Source organism: Nesoenas mayeri (genome assembly GCF_963082525.1).
Source record: "Nesoenas mayeri genome assembly, chromosome: 5".
Classification (NCBI taxonomy): Eukaryota; Metazoa; Chordata; class Aves; order Columbiformes; family Columbidae; genus Nesoenas; species Nesoenas mayeri.
Genome location: NC_137548.1, coordinates 59,188,283 through 59,204,984, shown reverse-complemented (window position 1 = coordinate 59,204,984; position 16,702 = coordinate 59,188,283). Strand labels below are relative to the sequence as shown.

General features: G+C 36.6%; 1 protein-coding gene across 6 annotated transcripts in view; it reads right to left on the bottom strand.

Moving 5' to 3' along the window:
- USP47 (ubiquitin specific peptidase 47) overlaps positions 1-16,702 on the bottom strand; it is a 58,900-nt gene that overhangs the window by 2,901 nt on the left and 39,297 nt on the right. For all 6 annotated transcript variants that reach the window (XM_080345461.1, XM_080345459.1, XM_080345462.1 and 3 more), the window contains 11 exons: positions 14,066-14,178; positions 13,073-13,177; positions 11,860-12,067; positions 11,267-11,382; positions 10,093-10,212; positions 8,131-8,908; positions 6,210-6,385; positions 5,951-6,031; positions 4,784-4,899; positions 3,427-3,545; positions 1,703-1,833 (listed from right to left, as the gene is read on the bottom strand). In XM_080345461.1, coding sequence (XP_080201587.1) covers positions 1,703-1,833; positions 3,427-3,545; positions 4,784-4,899; positions 5,951-6,031; positions 6,210-6,385; positions 8,131-8,908; positions 10,093-10,212; positions 11,267-11,382; positions 11,860-12,067; positions 13,073-13,177; positions 14,066-14,178 — 2,063 coding nt within the window. The remainder of the gene's footprint in view (positions 1-1,702; positions 1,834-3,426; positions 3,546-4,783; positions 4,900-5,950; positions 6,032-6,209; positions 6,386-8,130; positions 8,909-10,092; positions 10,213-11,266; positions 11,383-11,859; positions 12,068-13,072; positions 13,178-14,065; positions 14,179-16,702) is intronic.

The following is a 16,702-nucleotide window of genomic DNA, read 5'->3' as shown; positions in this document are numbered from 1 at the left end:
ACTGTCTCATGTTAAACCTCCGTGTCCATCATTAGCCCTCAGCAGTTTCACTGTACAAAAGGAAAGCTACTATCCACTTGATGTGGGAGCAGGCAAAGCTGTAAAATATACAGGACTAAATCCCATCTCCATACTCCTGCACTTCCAAACATAACAACCCCACAACTCCCACACAAACCCCTTTGGCTGCTCCTCCCCCTTGCAGCTGCCCCTGCTGTGCACCCTTGGGGCACAGAGGCCACCACCCATCCCCTGCCACTGCTGCCTGGTCCCTGCACCCATCATGGGGTCAGCAGCTGTGCCTGGCACAGCTGTGGAGCAGCCTCACGGCCGCTTCGCCCTTAAGCCCAAGCAGGGCTGCAGTCCCGTCTCCGTGGCAATGCAGACACCAGCTTACATCTGTGTTTATCTCTGGCTGCTTATTTTCCACAAAACTTGATGAGATTTCCTCTAAATCAAATCTGCTGTTAAACAGTCATGTTCAAATTAAAGTGATGGTGAGAAAAGTCTAACAGCCAGTATAATTTTTTAACCCTCCTATCCTTAGGAAACTAGGACAAATAAACAATAGTGACAAAAGCCGGACAAATTCTGAAATGTGTTACTAGCCTCGCACTCTGCTAATAAAATTTGCCTGAAAGAAAAGCACTGGCTGAACACACCTGTTACTACAGATGTGTTGAATTCAAATTTCTCTTATTACTGCTGGGAGTAAAAAGATTAAGGCCTTTCAGAGAGAATGCTGCTAAAACTGCTCCCTGCACATCAGTTCTTAAGACAAGAAAATGAGAAGATCCAACTCTTTCTTCAGATACAAGTGAAGAGGTGATCTTGAGGACTACATGCAACAACCTGTAGTCATAACTTCATTTCTACCTAAAGCATACAAGAAATCAGGCCCTAGCTTAATCAGTCAACATAGACAAAGCCAAGGCTGTTGCATTCTATGGTAGCTGAACAACGTTCGTCTTTCCAGCCTATGAACTAACACCTAACTTAATAAGGCCAGACTTCACTGATACTAGGATTTTTGCTGACCTCAGCATCCGAAGAGGCCTTCTTACATCTGGGTACTGCCACATAAAAATAACCACTTCTCTAAAAGCAAAACCTTGTGATATAATAGATTAATAAAACAGTCTCAGTACAAGACACAGTTCTACTCTAGATTCCTGCAAGGATGGCCCATGTCTGCTTACTGGTACAGGGTCCTGGTCTTAAGGAAAAAACCTGCACCAAAGTCATATTTCTTTCCAATCAAAATATAGCTCAATCTACTTGATACAGTTACACCATTCCTGAGCAAGAGCTGTCACATTCAAATATGAAGAGACTCAAGAGTTTGGTATTTTGGAACACCGAAATACTAGCTTGAAAAAAATAAGTGACAGTAGTTCAGCTTTTCTTTCACATGTGTTTTTCAAGGATAAGGACCACAGGTAATATTATGCTTCATAAACCTCCAAGATTTTTTTGTTAACATGCATTCAACTGAATACTTTGATACTAGACCGTGATAAGCAACTAAGAACTACAGCTGATAATTCATATGGGTTTATTAATAGGATGGGACAGGTTCTCAATTCCTGTGGAAAAAAATAATCAGCATGCAACAAGATTTTTGTAGCTATGACACATCCGCGCAGACATCAATAAGGCTCTTAGAAACCACAAGAAACTTTTATCATGCCACACATTTTACCTTCTCTTTTAGTTCTTCAACACTGCTGCTTTCTAGCACTACTTCCTGGAAAGAATCTAGTTTCATCTCAGATGGCCTCCATCGTCTCGATAAAACAGCAAGTTGTGACATGGATTTCATCTTTTCTATCCCTAGAAATGAAAGAAATTTATCACATTAACATCACAAAATATCCTGTTTAAAATTAGGAGGCTTCCATTGCATAAGCATATTCAAATATGAAAGAGTGCACTAACACACACACAAAGTAAACTAGTGGGTGTGCTGCAAGTAGTCCACCAAAGGAAAACAAACAAAAACCAACAAGCCAACAGATGGGGAGGGAAGAAGCTAGGAGTTAATTGAACTTTCCTTCGTCATCAACTCCTTTCAACGAATTTTTCATAGGTGCCATCTCTTAGAAGCCATTTATTCTTTTGGGCGTTTTTCCATCACACACGGCTCAGTTATACAGACAATATGAATCGACCTAACCAGTGGCTACCTCCAGATCTTCCACCTGCACGACACCTTCCTCAGCAATCTGGTAGTTATTCATGTGCTTGACTTTCTTTACCAAAGTAAGCTTTCCATGACTGGCTTCTACATTTCACACACCAACTATACGCTTGCTATTAGAGCCTGCTCTACACCCACCACCTTGAGGAGTTTAATATGTACTGCCTCTAGTCTTTTTGTATCAGTTTCAGGCAACAGCTTTCTCTGGTTGACACGTAATCCTGCTAATTTTAAAATCAGATAAGCAGAAGTGATAACAAAGGGCTTATTTTGTTTATATTTTAAATTAGCCTACAATTTTGTAATTTAGCATGCAGAATTTGTGGCTTAAACATTTAGGTCTACCTTTACATGCTTGTTTTGCATGAAAGCACCAGGGCTGTTTAAACGTCTCCCTAAATACCTTCTACAGTCTTGCCTATGACTACATTTGTGCTGCCTTTCAACACTACTGTCTGAAAGGAAGATACAGCCACCTAGTGCTTCTTGGCATTTATTTCAAGTCTGAAATAATTACAGAAGTTTTCCTCAGAGCCAGAGAACAACTACTTTAAATATGTCTGCAACAGCACGATGTAAAGCTGCTATGCTATGAAACTTAACTGCAAATTATTCTACATTGCCTTATGTCTTCAGCATTTAGCTGAAAAACAAGATTGAAGCAATGGTGATGGTGGAAGATCTTACAAACCATTTTAAAGAAATTGCCTTTTCACTCTCTATGGTAGCAGCGGGTACACACAACTTCATTTTCACAGAATATAGTGGGATCTAACTGCATCTTCTACAACTGGATTTAAGTGGCATCTTTTAGGCAGAGCTAGACAAGATATACAAGATATTACAGAATACCTGAAAGTCCTCTAGTCTATGATAAAGCATATAATAAGGTCAATTATAGAGGCATTCCTATAGCTGTTATGTAGAATGAAAACATACACATGCAAAAAACCGCCTCCAGTACTAGAGTATGTCCAAAAGTTTCCAATAAACCTACAAAACAGTACTGCTGTTAGACCTTTAGCACATCACAGCCCCAGGAAATCTGCACTTGCACAACCCCTAGTCCCTCAGTTTCATGCAAAGTTTTCTATTTTTTCCCTAATAAAATGCTACCAAATGGCAATCTTGAAAACAAAAGGAAAAAGGGAAAGTACACTTCCAATGCTCTCTAAAGACAAAAAGTCTGTAACACTATCTTTCTCTTGACACTGTATCATTATTACCATCAAGTATTTCTAAGAAGACCTCCCAATTGCTTGAAATATTGATATCTTCTTCATAGATATGATAATCCAGAAACACAGTGCCTGGGTTCTTCCAGGTTTTCTTTCGTAGGCGAAACCTGTAAACATGTTGTGAAGAAAACACTTGAGTTTTTATCTGCTCATAAACTTCACTGCCAGACAAAACTGAATATTTTCTGACAAAACTGAAGTACAACTCATTTATGTGAAGTTTGGTTAGGTCTATCAGGAATGAGTTATTCTGCAATAGCCTGACAGCAAGGTATCACTACTACCCCTTAGTGCTTTACCACTCACAGACACAAGGAAAATGAGCCTGTGTTGTGCTTGTTCAGTGCAAGAAAACCGTAGGGATTTAGAAGAATAGTTTCCTATTTAGGATAAGAAAACAGAATATTCCCAAACACTGCTGACAATTTTGCTGTTCTTTCTCTTTTGAAGAGGAGTAGGAAATGGGGAAGAAAATGAGAGGTGAAGGATTAGAAAAAGATTGGGGTCTGATTTATGTAGTTCTACTGCAATCATCCAGTGACAAAACAGAAGGATTTAGATATGGGGTAAATAAAAGTATAAATGACTAAAATGATTAAACACAAGTACAAGACTTGAATTTTAATTGCTTCTCCACACACTAGAGAAATTATGGCAGTCAAAAATCCTATAGCCCAGTCATGGTGAGGAAAGGAGAAAAAACCTGGTCCAGAACTAGGTTTCTACTCCTTTTCCCAACAGGAAAAGGCCAACACTTGTTCCAGTCTAAATTCAGGTTCATACCAAGGCCCCACCAGCTTGTTTACCACATTTTACAGGTTTTCTTTGTTCCAGTGATGCAGTGCCAGCTACTCTACAATAAATACTGCATCCCTTGTAACCGACAGCAGAGAGTATGTGCAATTAAGGCCCCAAAGCGAGTTCAGCCTTGATGAGATAATCGCTTATGGGTAAAGTGAAGATGGTGCTGGACCGGTGCTGTACACACCCCCCATGATAATGCCTGAGGCAGTTTGCTGCAGTGATCTATGCTCAGTGTACATTTAGAGAGAAGGTGGCTTTTTGTGAATTGATTTACTTAAACCTCTCCTTTCTGAAGGAAATCATCCTTAGAGAGAACAAAACTTCCCAGATCTAAACCTGTAGACATGATGCACACAGGCAGTTCTATGTCAGTGTTATTCCCTATGTCATTCTACATGAGATGAAAGCCAAGAATTGCTAAACTAATGTTCACATTCACAAACTGATTTATGCTCCTTTCAAACTTCCTTTCTCCACAAAAGAAAAAACCCCACATTTTAAAGTAATATTTAATCGGGTAACTTCAACTGATTGCTGATACCTGTCAATTGTCAAGTCTAGGCCGCATTGTTCTCGAAGCTGAGGAAGCAGCTCCTCTTTTGACTGTCGGACAGTCATTCCTTTAGCAAAAACTGCATCTAGAAGAAACTTGCATGGCTGTGAACACAGATAGAAAGTGATTAAAGACAATTTTTTTTAACGAAAAAAGTAAATTTACCTCCTGCTCACGTTTTGTGACCAGTCCCATCCACCTCGCAAAATGACCATTAGAATGCTTTTCATAAACAAGGTAGGCGATTAATTGATTAAAATTAGGCTTTACTAATTTGTGTAGTAGCAGCCCTTTGACAGGTCATTAAAACACTCTGAACACACTGCAGAAAATAATGTCTTCTGTCTGTTTTACTTATTACTAGCATTATATTAAAATTCTGAACAATTCAAAAGGAGCTTTTAAAGTAAATAAGCCATATGATAATACAAGTGACACTTTCTTGACTTCCGTTGTTCAGAGAGACCAGAACTCCATGGCTAGAATTTGCTTTTAAATTTATCTTATTCCCTGCTTTATCAGTTTAGCTTCAGTCTCTTGTGCTTATCCATTATTAATGTGTATTCTGCAGTTTGGTCCAATCAGAAATTCAGGTGCACGGAAAGTCAACTTTTGATGACTGCGATACACATAGTGAAACCACTTTCATACTTTTCATGTCCCAAAAGATGTAACAAGCCTGAAACTACATTATTGCAAGACACGCATTTTTGTTTCAGGCTTGTTTCACATAGAGAGGACTATTATCCAGCTGACCATTCCGATAAGCGCTGTCTGCAGTGAATGAATGTGACAAATTATATCAGTGCAATATAACTGAAAACTGCAACCGTGAGCAAAACCAGTTTCCTATTTGGAAAGAATTCTTCGTGACTTTCATACATTTAAGGAAAACAGTTGTTTTAATTCATCCTCCATTTATACTACACAAATAGAAACACTTCAGAGAGATATAGATCACATTCCAATTGTATACTTGGAACAGCATAAACAGAAATAATAGGAAGTTCCCTTTCTAAATCCAGGAAAACTTGCAGGACAATGCAGAGGAAAGAGGGACTTTCTTTTTTTTTCTCCAAGATTTCAGAGGAAAACCTTGGTCAAGGGACATATTAATATTTTCATTAATCAATCTTGAAATATTCCACGCCTTACCTCTGGCTCATTTACCAAAAGCTGATAGACTTTGACTCTGTATTCACCCTTCTTAAGGGCTCTTCCAAGTCTAATAGTTATCTAGAAGGCAAAAGCAGTATCTGTTAGAACCGATAACAAAATCAAAATTATATTTTGTAACACACTACCAAGACCAATGTAATGATTTAACCTGGTAAGTTAACTGGAATTGTAAATTATGTTTTTGTCTATATTGTACCAATATATTTTTAATGATTCAAAGTAATTTCTGAATAACCTTGTTGTCATCAGAAAATGATGAAAGAGTCTCATTCAGCCGAACACTCTCAAATTCTTGATTGCTGGCATAGACTCTGAAGACTTTGAAGTGAGAGGATGGAACTCCAACAAAAGGCTCCAGATGTTGCTTGAAGGCAGACAGGGTAATTCTTTTATCAACATGCACCACCAGCCCTAAGTAAAAATAAAAAAGGCATGAAACACCGCACCACCAAAAGAAAAAAAACACTCTAGTGTATTATTTCCATATATTCAGAATTACCATTTGCAACAAACTACTACTGAAGTGTCAGAATTACAGCCACGTTTACCTTCTATCTGAGGGTGTTACTGTAACCTGTAAGAGCTTTGCTGTATTTTAAGTGTTCACGGGTAGATGCTCCTGGAACATATCACAGTGCCAAACTGCCCTATTCTGCAAGCAGTTAAGCAGGGGAGCAAAGTGGTTTCTTCTCCATTTGGTAAGACAACAAAATGAGAATCAGATGGGGAGTTTGCAGATAATCCCACTACAGGTTTCTCCTGCCTCAAGGGAGGGAGGGAAGTGCTGCTGAGCTGGGGCTGGCCAGGCTCATCCCACTAAACCTTTCTTTTTCTCCTGGCTTTCAGTATTAATGAGTTTGGTTAACTCTGCTCTGGAAGTTCTAGTCTAGATTAAGGGATTTTTTCATTAAATAATTTTGTAATTAAGGAAAAGCCACTCTAGTAATATGGAATTCTGGAAAGTGAAGTTAATAGTTTATCTTTAGAAATTGTGTTTCTTAAGAACAAACTACAGTATGATTATATTGTGTCATGACACATTAGAATGAAATAATTGCTATTCAGACTATTTAACTGAATAAATAAGTTATTCGGATCATAAATCTGTTCATGTTGTCATACTAAAAATACCTAAAAGCTTTCCCCTCAGGATAGTCGTTTATATAGCATACTATGAAAGTGTCAAAATTACTGTCATAAATAATTCCTGCATCCAACTGGACTTACCAAAAGAGACAAACTGAACTAGTTCAAGATCAACCCCAAAGAAAGATCCTTCCAGGCTAAAGGAGTAATTTTATTAGAACTTTAGTAGCTGCAATTAAACTTCTCTCTGGTTTTAAAAATTAAAATATTTATTAAAAAAATAAAGAGTAAAATAGGTTTTATTGATTATCTATTATTATTACATAAGGATTTATGAATTGACATGAAAACAAACCTTCGCCTTCCAAAATATTTATCTTATATCCTGCTATTCTTTAATTACTCTTCCGTTAGTTATAATACAATACACAGTACTGAGCACTGTTTACATTCTCTGTCTTTATGACCATCAATATACTACTCAGGCTCCTACACTGAACTTGTTTGGACATTTTCATGTCATGCACACATTTCATTGTACCTATTGTACTTCAGTCAATGAAAAGCAACAGACTACTGATTTAAATGATCAATACCAAGTATATTTGAATTTTATTTACAGTTAAATGACTAGGAGTTTTCAGGCTTGTTTATCTAAACGTTAACAGAATTACAGCTCTGTGAACCACAGTAAATAATTGAATTCTTAAACACATGAATCTTCATCAACAGATTCAACGATTTTCCTTTTGATGAGAGACAACTCAGCTCTTGCTCTCCAGAAAACACTTTCAATATAAGGAAACAGAAGTATCATCGAGGTAGCTGTTCGTTTTCTTAAAAACAAAAAAATCAAGATGCTGTTCAAGTAAGTAAACACTTACTACAAGATCAAAATTAGGCTAGATTTTTGCTGAATGTGATACCTGCCCCATCTTTGCACTTTCATTAGCTTTAAATTGACATAATCGAGTTTTTAAGTACTGTCATTAGACTTTTTAACACAGCATGTGAGTTGAACAGTAATAAAAGCTGGATTATTTTAAGGCACTTAAAAAAAGAATACATACATTTTTGCCCTTCTCCTGAACCTTCGTCTGCAGTGTAGGGTTCTGACTTAAAGTACATATATTGTGCTTCTCCTCTGCTCTTGCCACTTTCATCGTATTCACTATCTGTTCCAGAATCTTCTTCTGCTGTGTCCCAGGTTTCTTTCTTCCCCTGATTTGCTTTTGATCGCCTACTACTTGTGATACTATGAGAATCAAGTCCATTAGCCAAAGGAAGCGGCGCATTGTCCACGTTGCATAAGGTGTCACTGCTGTGACTGGAGCTGAGGATGTCACTGTCCACTGAACTTGTGCTCCTGTCATTATTTACATCTGAATCCGACCGTTCCTCAGACTGCAGGTTTTCTGGATCAGAAATCTGAATTTGGTTTTCAAGTTCTCTGTTTTCTGCTGATGCTGAAGAGTCTATTTCATTTAAAGGTGATTCAATGTTTTCAAAATCACTGGCTTCTGTGCTTTTGCTGCTGTCCCCATTATCTCCCTCCTGCTGCTGCTGCAGGGACAAGCTTTTGAGTTTTTCGGTGCTTTCTTCCAGAATTGCCTCTACAGATTTCATACTACCTACAGGTCCTTTTACTCTTTCACAGGCTTCATCCAAGTTGCCTACATCTCCACTAGACTTCTGATAAACTGCTCGTCTAAATTGAGATCCAGGTGATTGCTCTGGTAATGAAACATACAGTCTGATTGTATTTGCATGACGATCCAAAAGTTTCCATAAATGAGAATCTGTATATGCCACATGACGATCTAAAGACTCTGAGCTTTCAATAAATACCTGAACATAAAATAAGTGTTTTATCATGTAGTGTTATTTTAAATAAAAATAAAAATAACAATAGCAAATTGAGCACACATTAGCAATTATGCCACTAAGAAACACCACCTTTTATAAAAAAATTAAAATACATGGTCAAAAGGAGATAGCCTAAGGAGTCTGTAGCTCAACAACTATTTCACTTTTCCTTATTTTCATATACATGTTAAAATTGGAGTGAACAGTAACCAGACTGACCAGCTGCAGTAAACACTTTTATGTTTCAAAGTGTATTTATGTATCGCTTCACATGCACCCTTCACCTGTACACCAACACTAGTTATGGTAGTAAAGAGCCCCACAACTACAGATGGCAGTCTTTATTTTCTAGCATACCATAATAAATAAGAAATCCTGAAATGCATACATAGGTAAGAAACAGCACAAATTAGAACACATGGGAACAAATTTCTCATTTTCCTTTGTCAGAGGCCATTGTGCATAGTGACAAGGCAAATGCAAAAGGGCTTCAAGTAAGTGAGTAACAAGTTGACACCATTATTTTGCTCAGTTAAAAGTCATCAAAGCTGTCGCTAATATTTCTTCATCAAGGATAGCATATTCTTGAGCTTACATTACAGAGACACAACATGTGCAAAATGTACTAAAAGATGTGATATAACTACTGTAGTAAAAAGGGCAATGCTATGGATGTTATTTAAGCACTAAGTTACTCCTTTTCTGAATAGATTACACAACTACTATTGAACCATTTACTAGAAGTCTTTTTGGAAAAACAATATAAAGTCGGCTGGGGGGAAATTTCCATAGTAGAAACTACTGAATTAAAGACAAAAACGCATCAAGAACTTGCTCTTAGTTTTGAAATTTGTTTCTTAAGAACACTGAGAGCAGGTACAGCTGTTAAGAAGGTTTAGAAAGCAAATTAGGTGGGTTCCATAGTAATACACCAACCTTTGTTCCCTAAGAAGGACTGACTTTAAAAAATCTTCACCGTAAGGTTGTTAACCTCACCATCATTTTAACCACTGAGTATCAACCAGGTGTCCAATTCTGAACCTGCTCTACCTTGTTATGTATACTGGGTTTCATATACAGCCTATACACATGTCCACACCTTTTACAACACAATGGTGAAGTCTACTAATGCATGAAATGAACAATTTAAAAACCAGAGCATGTACCTTGTTACTTCTAAAAAAGCCTTCAGCTTTCAGTGTTTTGCTGGAAACGTTCAGAAGACGCAAGTCATTGTAGCAACGCTCTAACACAACCCGCATTGTTTCAGCGGGCAGGTGTGTGGCCTAAAATAAGACATTGAGAGTAAGGTAACATGCACATTATACATAATTTCAAACACCGAAACAAGTATTTAATTTTTAAGATTATTAATAGGGAAAGGACGCTTGTTTATTGACTTATAAATTGCAAAAAACAAGGGGGAAAACCTCCCAAACATGTTCAGTCCCAGGTCCTTCCCACCATCCTTTAATAAAGTAGCAATTGTTAGTTTTTCCAAAAGGTCAGTAGTCTAAAATGGCTTGGCTTTGCCCAGACCTGGCAAATTGTTAATGATCAGGAATATAATGAATTGGTCTTATTATTTAGGGTATGAACCAACTGAAAAGAAAAAAAACTCTCAAGCATCAGGCTTTGCATACTGTTCACTTAATTCTTAATAAGATTTAATTCAAATTACTGAAATCACATTTCATAACAAATATTATGAAATTACACCAACCACTGAACTATTTTAGACTGAACTGACCAAGTAACATGTCTGTCTGCCCATTCAACACACGCAATAACATCCCATGGTTTAAGACCATGTAAAAATCAATCTGCACCTTAATATCAAGTGGTTACTGGGATGAAAAGTAGGGTTTGTATGGAGAATGTAGACAGATTTGGATGGCAAATTGCAATTCCTGAGGCCAATGGGGGAAGTTACATGTTGGTTCAGCTCTACAGTAACAGTTCACTGCTTCTGCCACTGACTGGATACTCAGTGACCTGGTTCAAGGTATTAACTCAAAAGAACATGAACTTGACTCTTCAGATTGCCCAAAAAAACCCTTACTATCTGGTAAGCTAGTAAGCAATATAGCCAGAAAGGGGCTCAGCTTGCACAAAAGCCAGGGCAGAACTCTGGATGGAAGCAAGAAGCAGATTGCCGCCTTTAGCAGCAGTGAGCAGACAGACAAACTCCGCTGAACAACTGACCTACCCCACTAGACCTGAAGCACAGATTACCTGCAAAAGGTGCAGGTTCTCATTTTAGATATTTAAATCACAACACATTTTCAGTCAGAATGAATGAAAACTCTGCAATACAAGTCCTTAATGACTGTAAATTACCTTTGAAATTAGCTGTTTAAATTCTGAAACTGTTTGATTCAAATAAGCTCGTATGCTTATTGGAGGAGCAACAGATTCAGTCTTCAGGTCAACTACGTGAACCTTTACCATGACCTCTGCAGGGAAGAGGAAAAAGAAAAACACCCCCCACATACATATAGATATATATATACACATATATATAGATAGATATACAAAAAAGAGAGAATTCAACAGCCAAGGAAAACACACATACACTTGTCTGATGTAGTGAACAATGGATTGCATTAAATACATACAAATAGTAATGAATTTGAAAAGCAGTCCAATTGCAGAATTTCTTTTTCAGATCAATTTTAACACCAAAGAGGCTAAAAGCTTTCACAGTTTTGACAAATTTTAGTATACCTTGGAACTTAGAACTCCAATTAAAAGCAAGTTGGCAACACAGCACAGTAGGTAGTTCTGAGTATTGACTTTGTAAAATTTAGTGCAACAAAGTTTTTCTTTCACACATCATAATACAGTTCTACATTTTTCAAGTTTTATTTCCATGCCATCATGCAATATATGATTTCAGTCTATGCTTGTCCATATGCAATTACATGTCTTACCTCCAGGTTTATAGCACTGGAAAACTTGGTCAGGTCTTCTTGTTTCCAACAGTAAGTCAAACATGTACGTTGATTTGACACCTCCAAGTAATAAACCCATTGGTGTATCCTCTTCTCCTTCATAAGAGCGTTCCAAGTAGTCATGAAACTCATCGTATTTGACAAGACGACAGCAATCCAAAGGAACAGCCTCTTCTAAATCCATTAACTAAATCATGCACACATACACACAAAAAACCCCAAAACATTTAATAATGGCTTACTTGTGAGTTTAGTCTTCCCCTTCTAAGCTAGAAGTATCTCAGTACGTGTACATCCAGAAATCCTTTGCATTCACAAATTTCAATTTGGTTTTAGAAAAAACATATTCATTCATCATACATATTATATACACGTGCATGCAATATACATGTTTTCAAAATCTAAAGAGAAGCCTGCATCAAGATGTGGAGAAGAGGGACGTTGGTAAAGTATGTAAATAAGCACATGAAGACAGGTCCCAGAAGCATATTCAGAAGAACACAAAGCCTATCCATTATACCAAATGTTATCTTAGAGGCCTGAGGTCATCAAATCCACTATCTCCTGTGCATCTCAAGGAGATGTTAACACATTCCAGACCTCTAACTGCCTTGCTGGTACTCTGCCAGCCACAGACACATACGGCAAGAACCAAAGACTACAAGAATAGATGTCTTCAACCTGTTTGTGGAAGGCAAACATCACCATATCCTTTGATGCCCACTGATGTTACTGTATTAGCTATGCAGGAAGCTTCTTGAACGAATTCTCTTATTACATATCTAACACAACATATTTAGTGTAATGCAAATATAAGGGTTCAGAATTATTTCAGCCTACTGAGACTACAGTGAACCTAACAACACTTCTCACTATCTGACTTTAAAATAAGAGTGTGTAAGATCATACTGCCTTTTAAGAGGGCAGGCTATATAATTCCCATCAGAAATTATCTGATGGCTACTAACAGAAAATTCAGTCAATTATCCCCAACAAAAACATCTCAAGAAAAACCCATAACACACCACAAAAAAATCCAAACCAACCCCAAAAAACAACTCACAAAAAGCCCGACAGCCAGCTCCCCAAACACATCTACAGCATCAGAAATTTAAGGACTGAAGATACACAACAGCAGAAAAAAAAAATAATCACATCTAACAATTAAACGATTTTGTTATCTATAGCATACCTTGTAAGCTATTTCCACAGCTTCTTTCAGTGTCCTGTCCTTATGAACTTCTAATCTGTTCTCTATCATTATTTGTTTTGTAGGGTGCATGCAGAACAACTTTATCTATGAAATATGAAAAGAAGAAAAATTATCACAAAGGTATTTGCAAATACCTTTCATATTACAGTACTTTTAACTTTACAACCCTGTGTTCAAACAATGTAATGTAAAATACATCTTTAGTTCTACTCCAGCGACTGGACAGCTTCTTTTCAGCTGGTTACACAACACTAGATACAAAACCCCAAAGGCACAGTAGATAGCACATGTGTATGTTTGTATATCCATATCTTTTGCAAGGTAGGGTACCAACTAAAACATATTTAAACTGTAGGCATCTTGCAAATTCTCCAAAACAAAATGCACATGGGAATAATGAATGTGAAATTCCTTTTTCATATACAGTTACATATTTTGCAACCACTGAGAACCTTCTACTAAAACAATCACTTGATTCATAGGCAGACCAGCTGACTGTCATGCTTTTTAAGTCATGTCGTATTTTGTTTGTTACTACTGAATCTACGGATCGAAAAAGATTCTGCTCTTTCTGCCAAATAATTATTTTAAATTAGTTTAAGAAACATCATTTCACAAAGTAAAGAGCCACAATTTGAAGAGATTTAACAGTATGAAACACATTACATACTCTTTAGAATTCATTTTGCTGAAATCAAGTGACATCAGATCAACTATAGTCCTGTTTTGGTATTAATACCAATTCAAATTCACAAGGAAGACATGAACTCAAAAAATCTCTGGTGAATACCTCTAACAGATGCTTCCATTGTGTACAGCCTTCCAACAGGTGTACAATTCATTTTAAAGAGTTATTAATACCGACACACTTATCATTAAAAAGTCTTTGTATTATAGTGAAAAATTACTATTTATTGTAGAAACATGTCTTACTAGAGATGTATTTTTACTTTATTCAGCAGAAATTCTAACCTTGCAAGTGTTCCGCTCAATTTCACGTTGTCTCTTTTCTTGTTCTTCCAGTTCCCTCTCTTTCTGTACCAATTGTTTAATATGCTCTGGAAACTCATGTGCCTCAAGAAACTCTGCCAGTAAAAACAAAGCAACAGTTTACAATTTTTTTTCCATGGTGGGCAACATCTTAGGAACTATGGATATTTAACAGTTATCTTTCCTGCCTTCTTCCCCCTTTCTTCACCACCCACATTTCCAACTATACTATGTCCTGTTCTCTTTTTAATGATTTTAATGAAACCAGAGTCAGTATTTATTCCCTCTAATTATACATCAGCAACATAAGAAAATAGTATTAGTGCAAGACTTATATTCCAGTATCAATAATGGAAGCTTTGCTGTTGTAAAGAAATACACTACAGCTGATGACTCTACTTGAGCCTGTTTGTGCAATAAAGGTAAAATGTGTTTTAGAAAGTGAATTAGCTGATAATAGAAGTCACAAGATATCACCTATATAATATATAATAAATATTGTACTTCATACAGATTAGTGTACTTCATGAGATTTTGTTGCATAAACAGAAACAAAACAAAACATGCAATACTTCAAGCTAAAAAAAAAATATAATCAACTTTCACAAATACAGTTGCCTTCCTGGTGTCCCTCCTATCATAAGGAATTGGGCAAATATTTTTTCAGATTTAAAAATGGGCTTGGCATGTTCAAGCAATCAATAGCAGAATTAAGTTTCTTCCTTTGCTTGTTGAGGAATTAACAATCACAGCACTTACAGGAAAATCTATTTCCAAAGACAGATCTTGACTCAGATTTTTGTCTATGGCTGCTGTTTAAGAATAAACTATGCACAATCTACATCCACTTCTTGTTCAGAATGAATGACACTGTTTCAAGGGTTCAAATATTGAAACTATTACTTTTTGTTGCTCTTAAGACATACTAGTATATCGAGTTGTTGCTAAAAGGCTTTAACAGTATCCTTCTTGTGTTGAATCCACTTCAAAACTGTATAAAGCATCCACTTAGGATACTGTTAAATTATAAACCAAAGAATATATTTTTATAACTTTACTGTCCCCTATATCAAAGAGAAGCCAGCAAAGTTGATTTTGTGAGATACTTAGTTTTTTCCCCCTCCCTATTTCCTCAAAGAAAATACGATTGTTACCTTCATGGAGAAAATAGTGGAAAAGTAAAAGAAAAAAAGTAGAGTACATTCAGATATGTTGTTTTCTATGTATGGTGAAATAGATTGCTACTAAAAATAAACGTGGTTTGTGTTTATTAGGATGTTGAAATGACATGACAAATTTGCTCCAAGTATCATAATACACTTTTTAGAATATATTGACAGAGAAGTAGTTCAAGTCGACTTTTCTTAATTTTAGGATTTTTTTTTAAAATAAAATTTAGTATAAGCTGTGGGGTTTTTTTATAGTTTGTATTCCGAATAAACACTAAAGATTGTTTTACTCAACCTTGCATTGCTAATTTCTTTCCACATTCTTGCTAATAGTCATCCTCAGTTTCTCAGAGTGGAATTAAAAATTTTACCCCTAAAGGAACAGCTAAAGGAAGCAGACAACTACCCTTCTCCCCCTTCAAATATTTACAGCAGCAGAATAAGGCAAACAAAATGTTATTTTCAATGATCTTTATTCCATCCTCCACTGGACACATTACAAGCTGGTGTGTTACAAATTCTCTGAAGCATGCAAGTCTTTTCCACGCTTGCATACTCTGGAAAAATAGTGAGAAACCCCAAAATGAGCTACACAATGTGAGGTGCCAAAGGTTTCAATTGTGACGTTCTATTTTGTTAAGTAATATATATTTTCAGTTTACCAATTAAGAGTAAAATAAATCCAGCTATCAAATTATTCACCCTACAGAGGATGATTTTCTGATTCTCGAGAGCTTGCATCTGTTCTTCAGGACACTAAACCTCCTGAGCATTTAATGAAGAAGGAAAAAGTACTAATAATAAAAAAAAGAGAGGAATGCAGAGGTACTGGAGGCTTTGTACCTGCCTTTGAAAGTTCATGTGGCTTCTCATCTGCTCAAGCTATTAGGAAATATTATTCACAGACCAGATTTTTTTAATGCACTTCAGGGCATTAAAGTTCTGGCAATTCAACTATATACACCCCGAAAACAATCTACGTGATCTATCAGCCTAACTTCAACCAGGCTGCAAACTGACATGTGTTCCTTTATAAGGGCAGACTACTGAATTGTTCCTGTAAGAAAAACTACATACATCTTTTGATACTGCAAGCAAATTAATCTCTGGCTGAACTGAACCAAAACACTTGATTCTTCAATGCACACAGCTGATGAGGGTGCGTGTAGCCAGTCACTGCCCTTCTGGTTTCCTTTCTACAGCTGCGCTTCTAACAAGGGATTGACAAGAAGGGGAAAAATAGCAAATTAACATGCTTCCTTCTATCTTGAAATTAGTTTAAAAAGCTCTCTCAAACTTTCATTTACTGCTACATCATTTAGGTGTGATCAAATTTTAAATGATAAACATTAAATGTTTTCAAGCAAATTATAATACAGTATTATCTACAACAGATAAATCGTGGAAGTCTACAGTTATTACTAATCTGATCAGTGTAAGGCCCTATGAA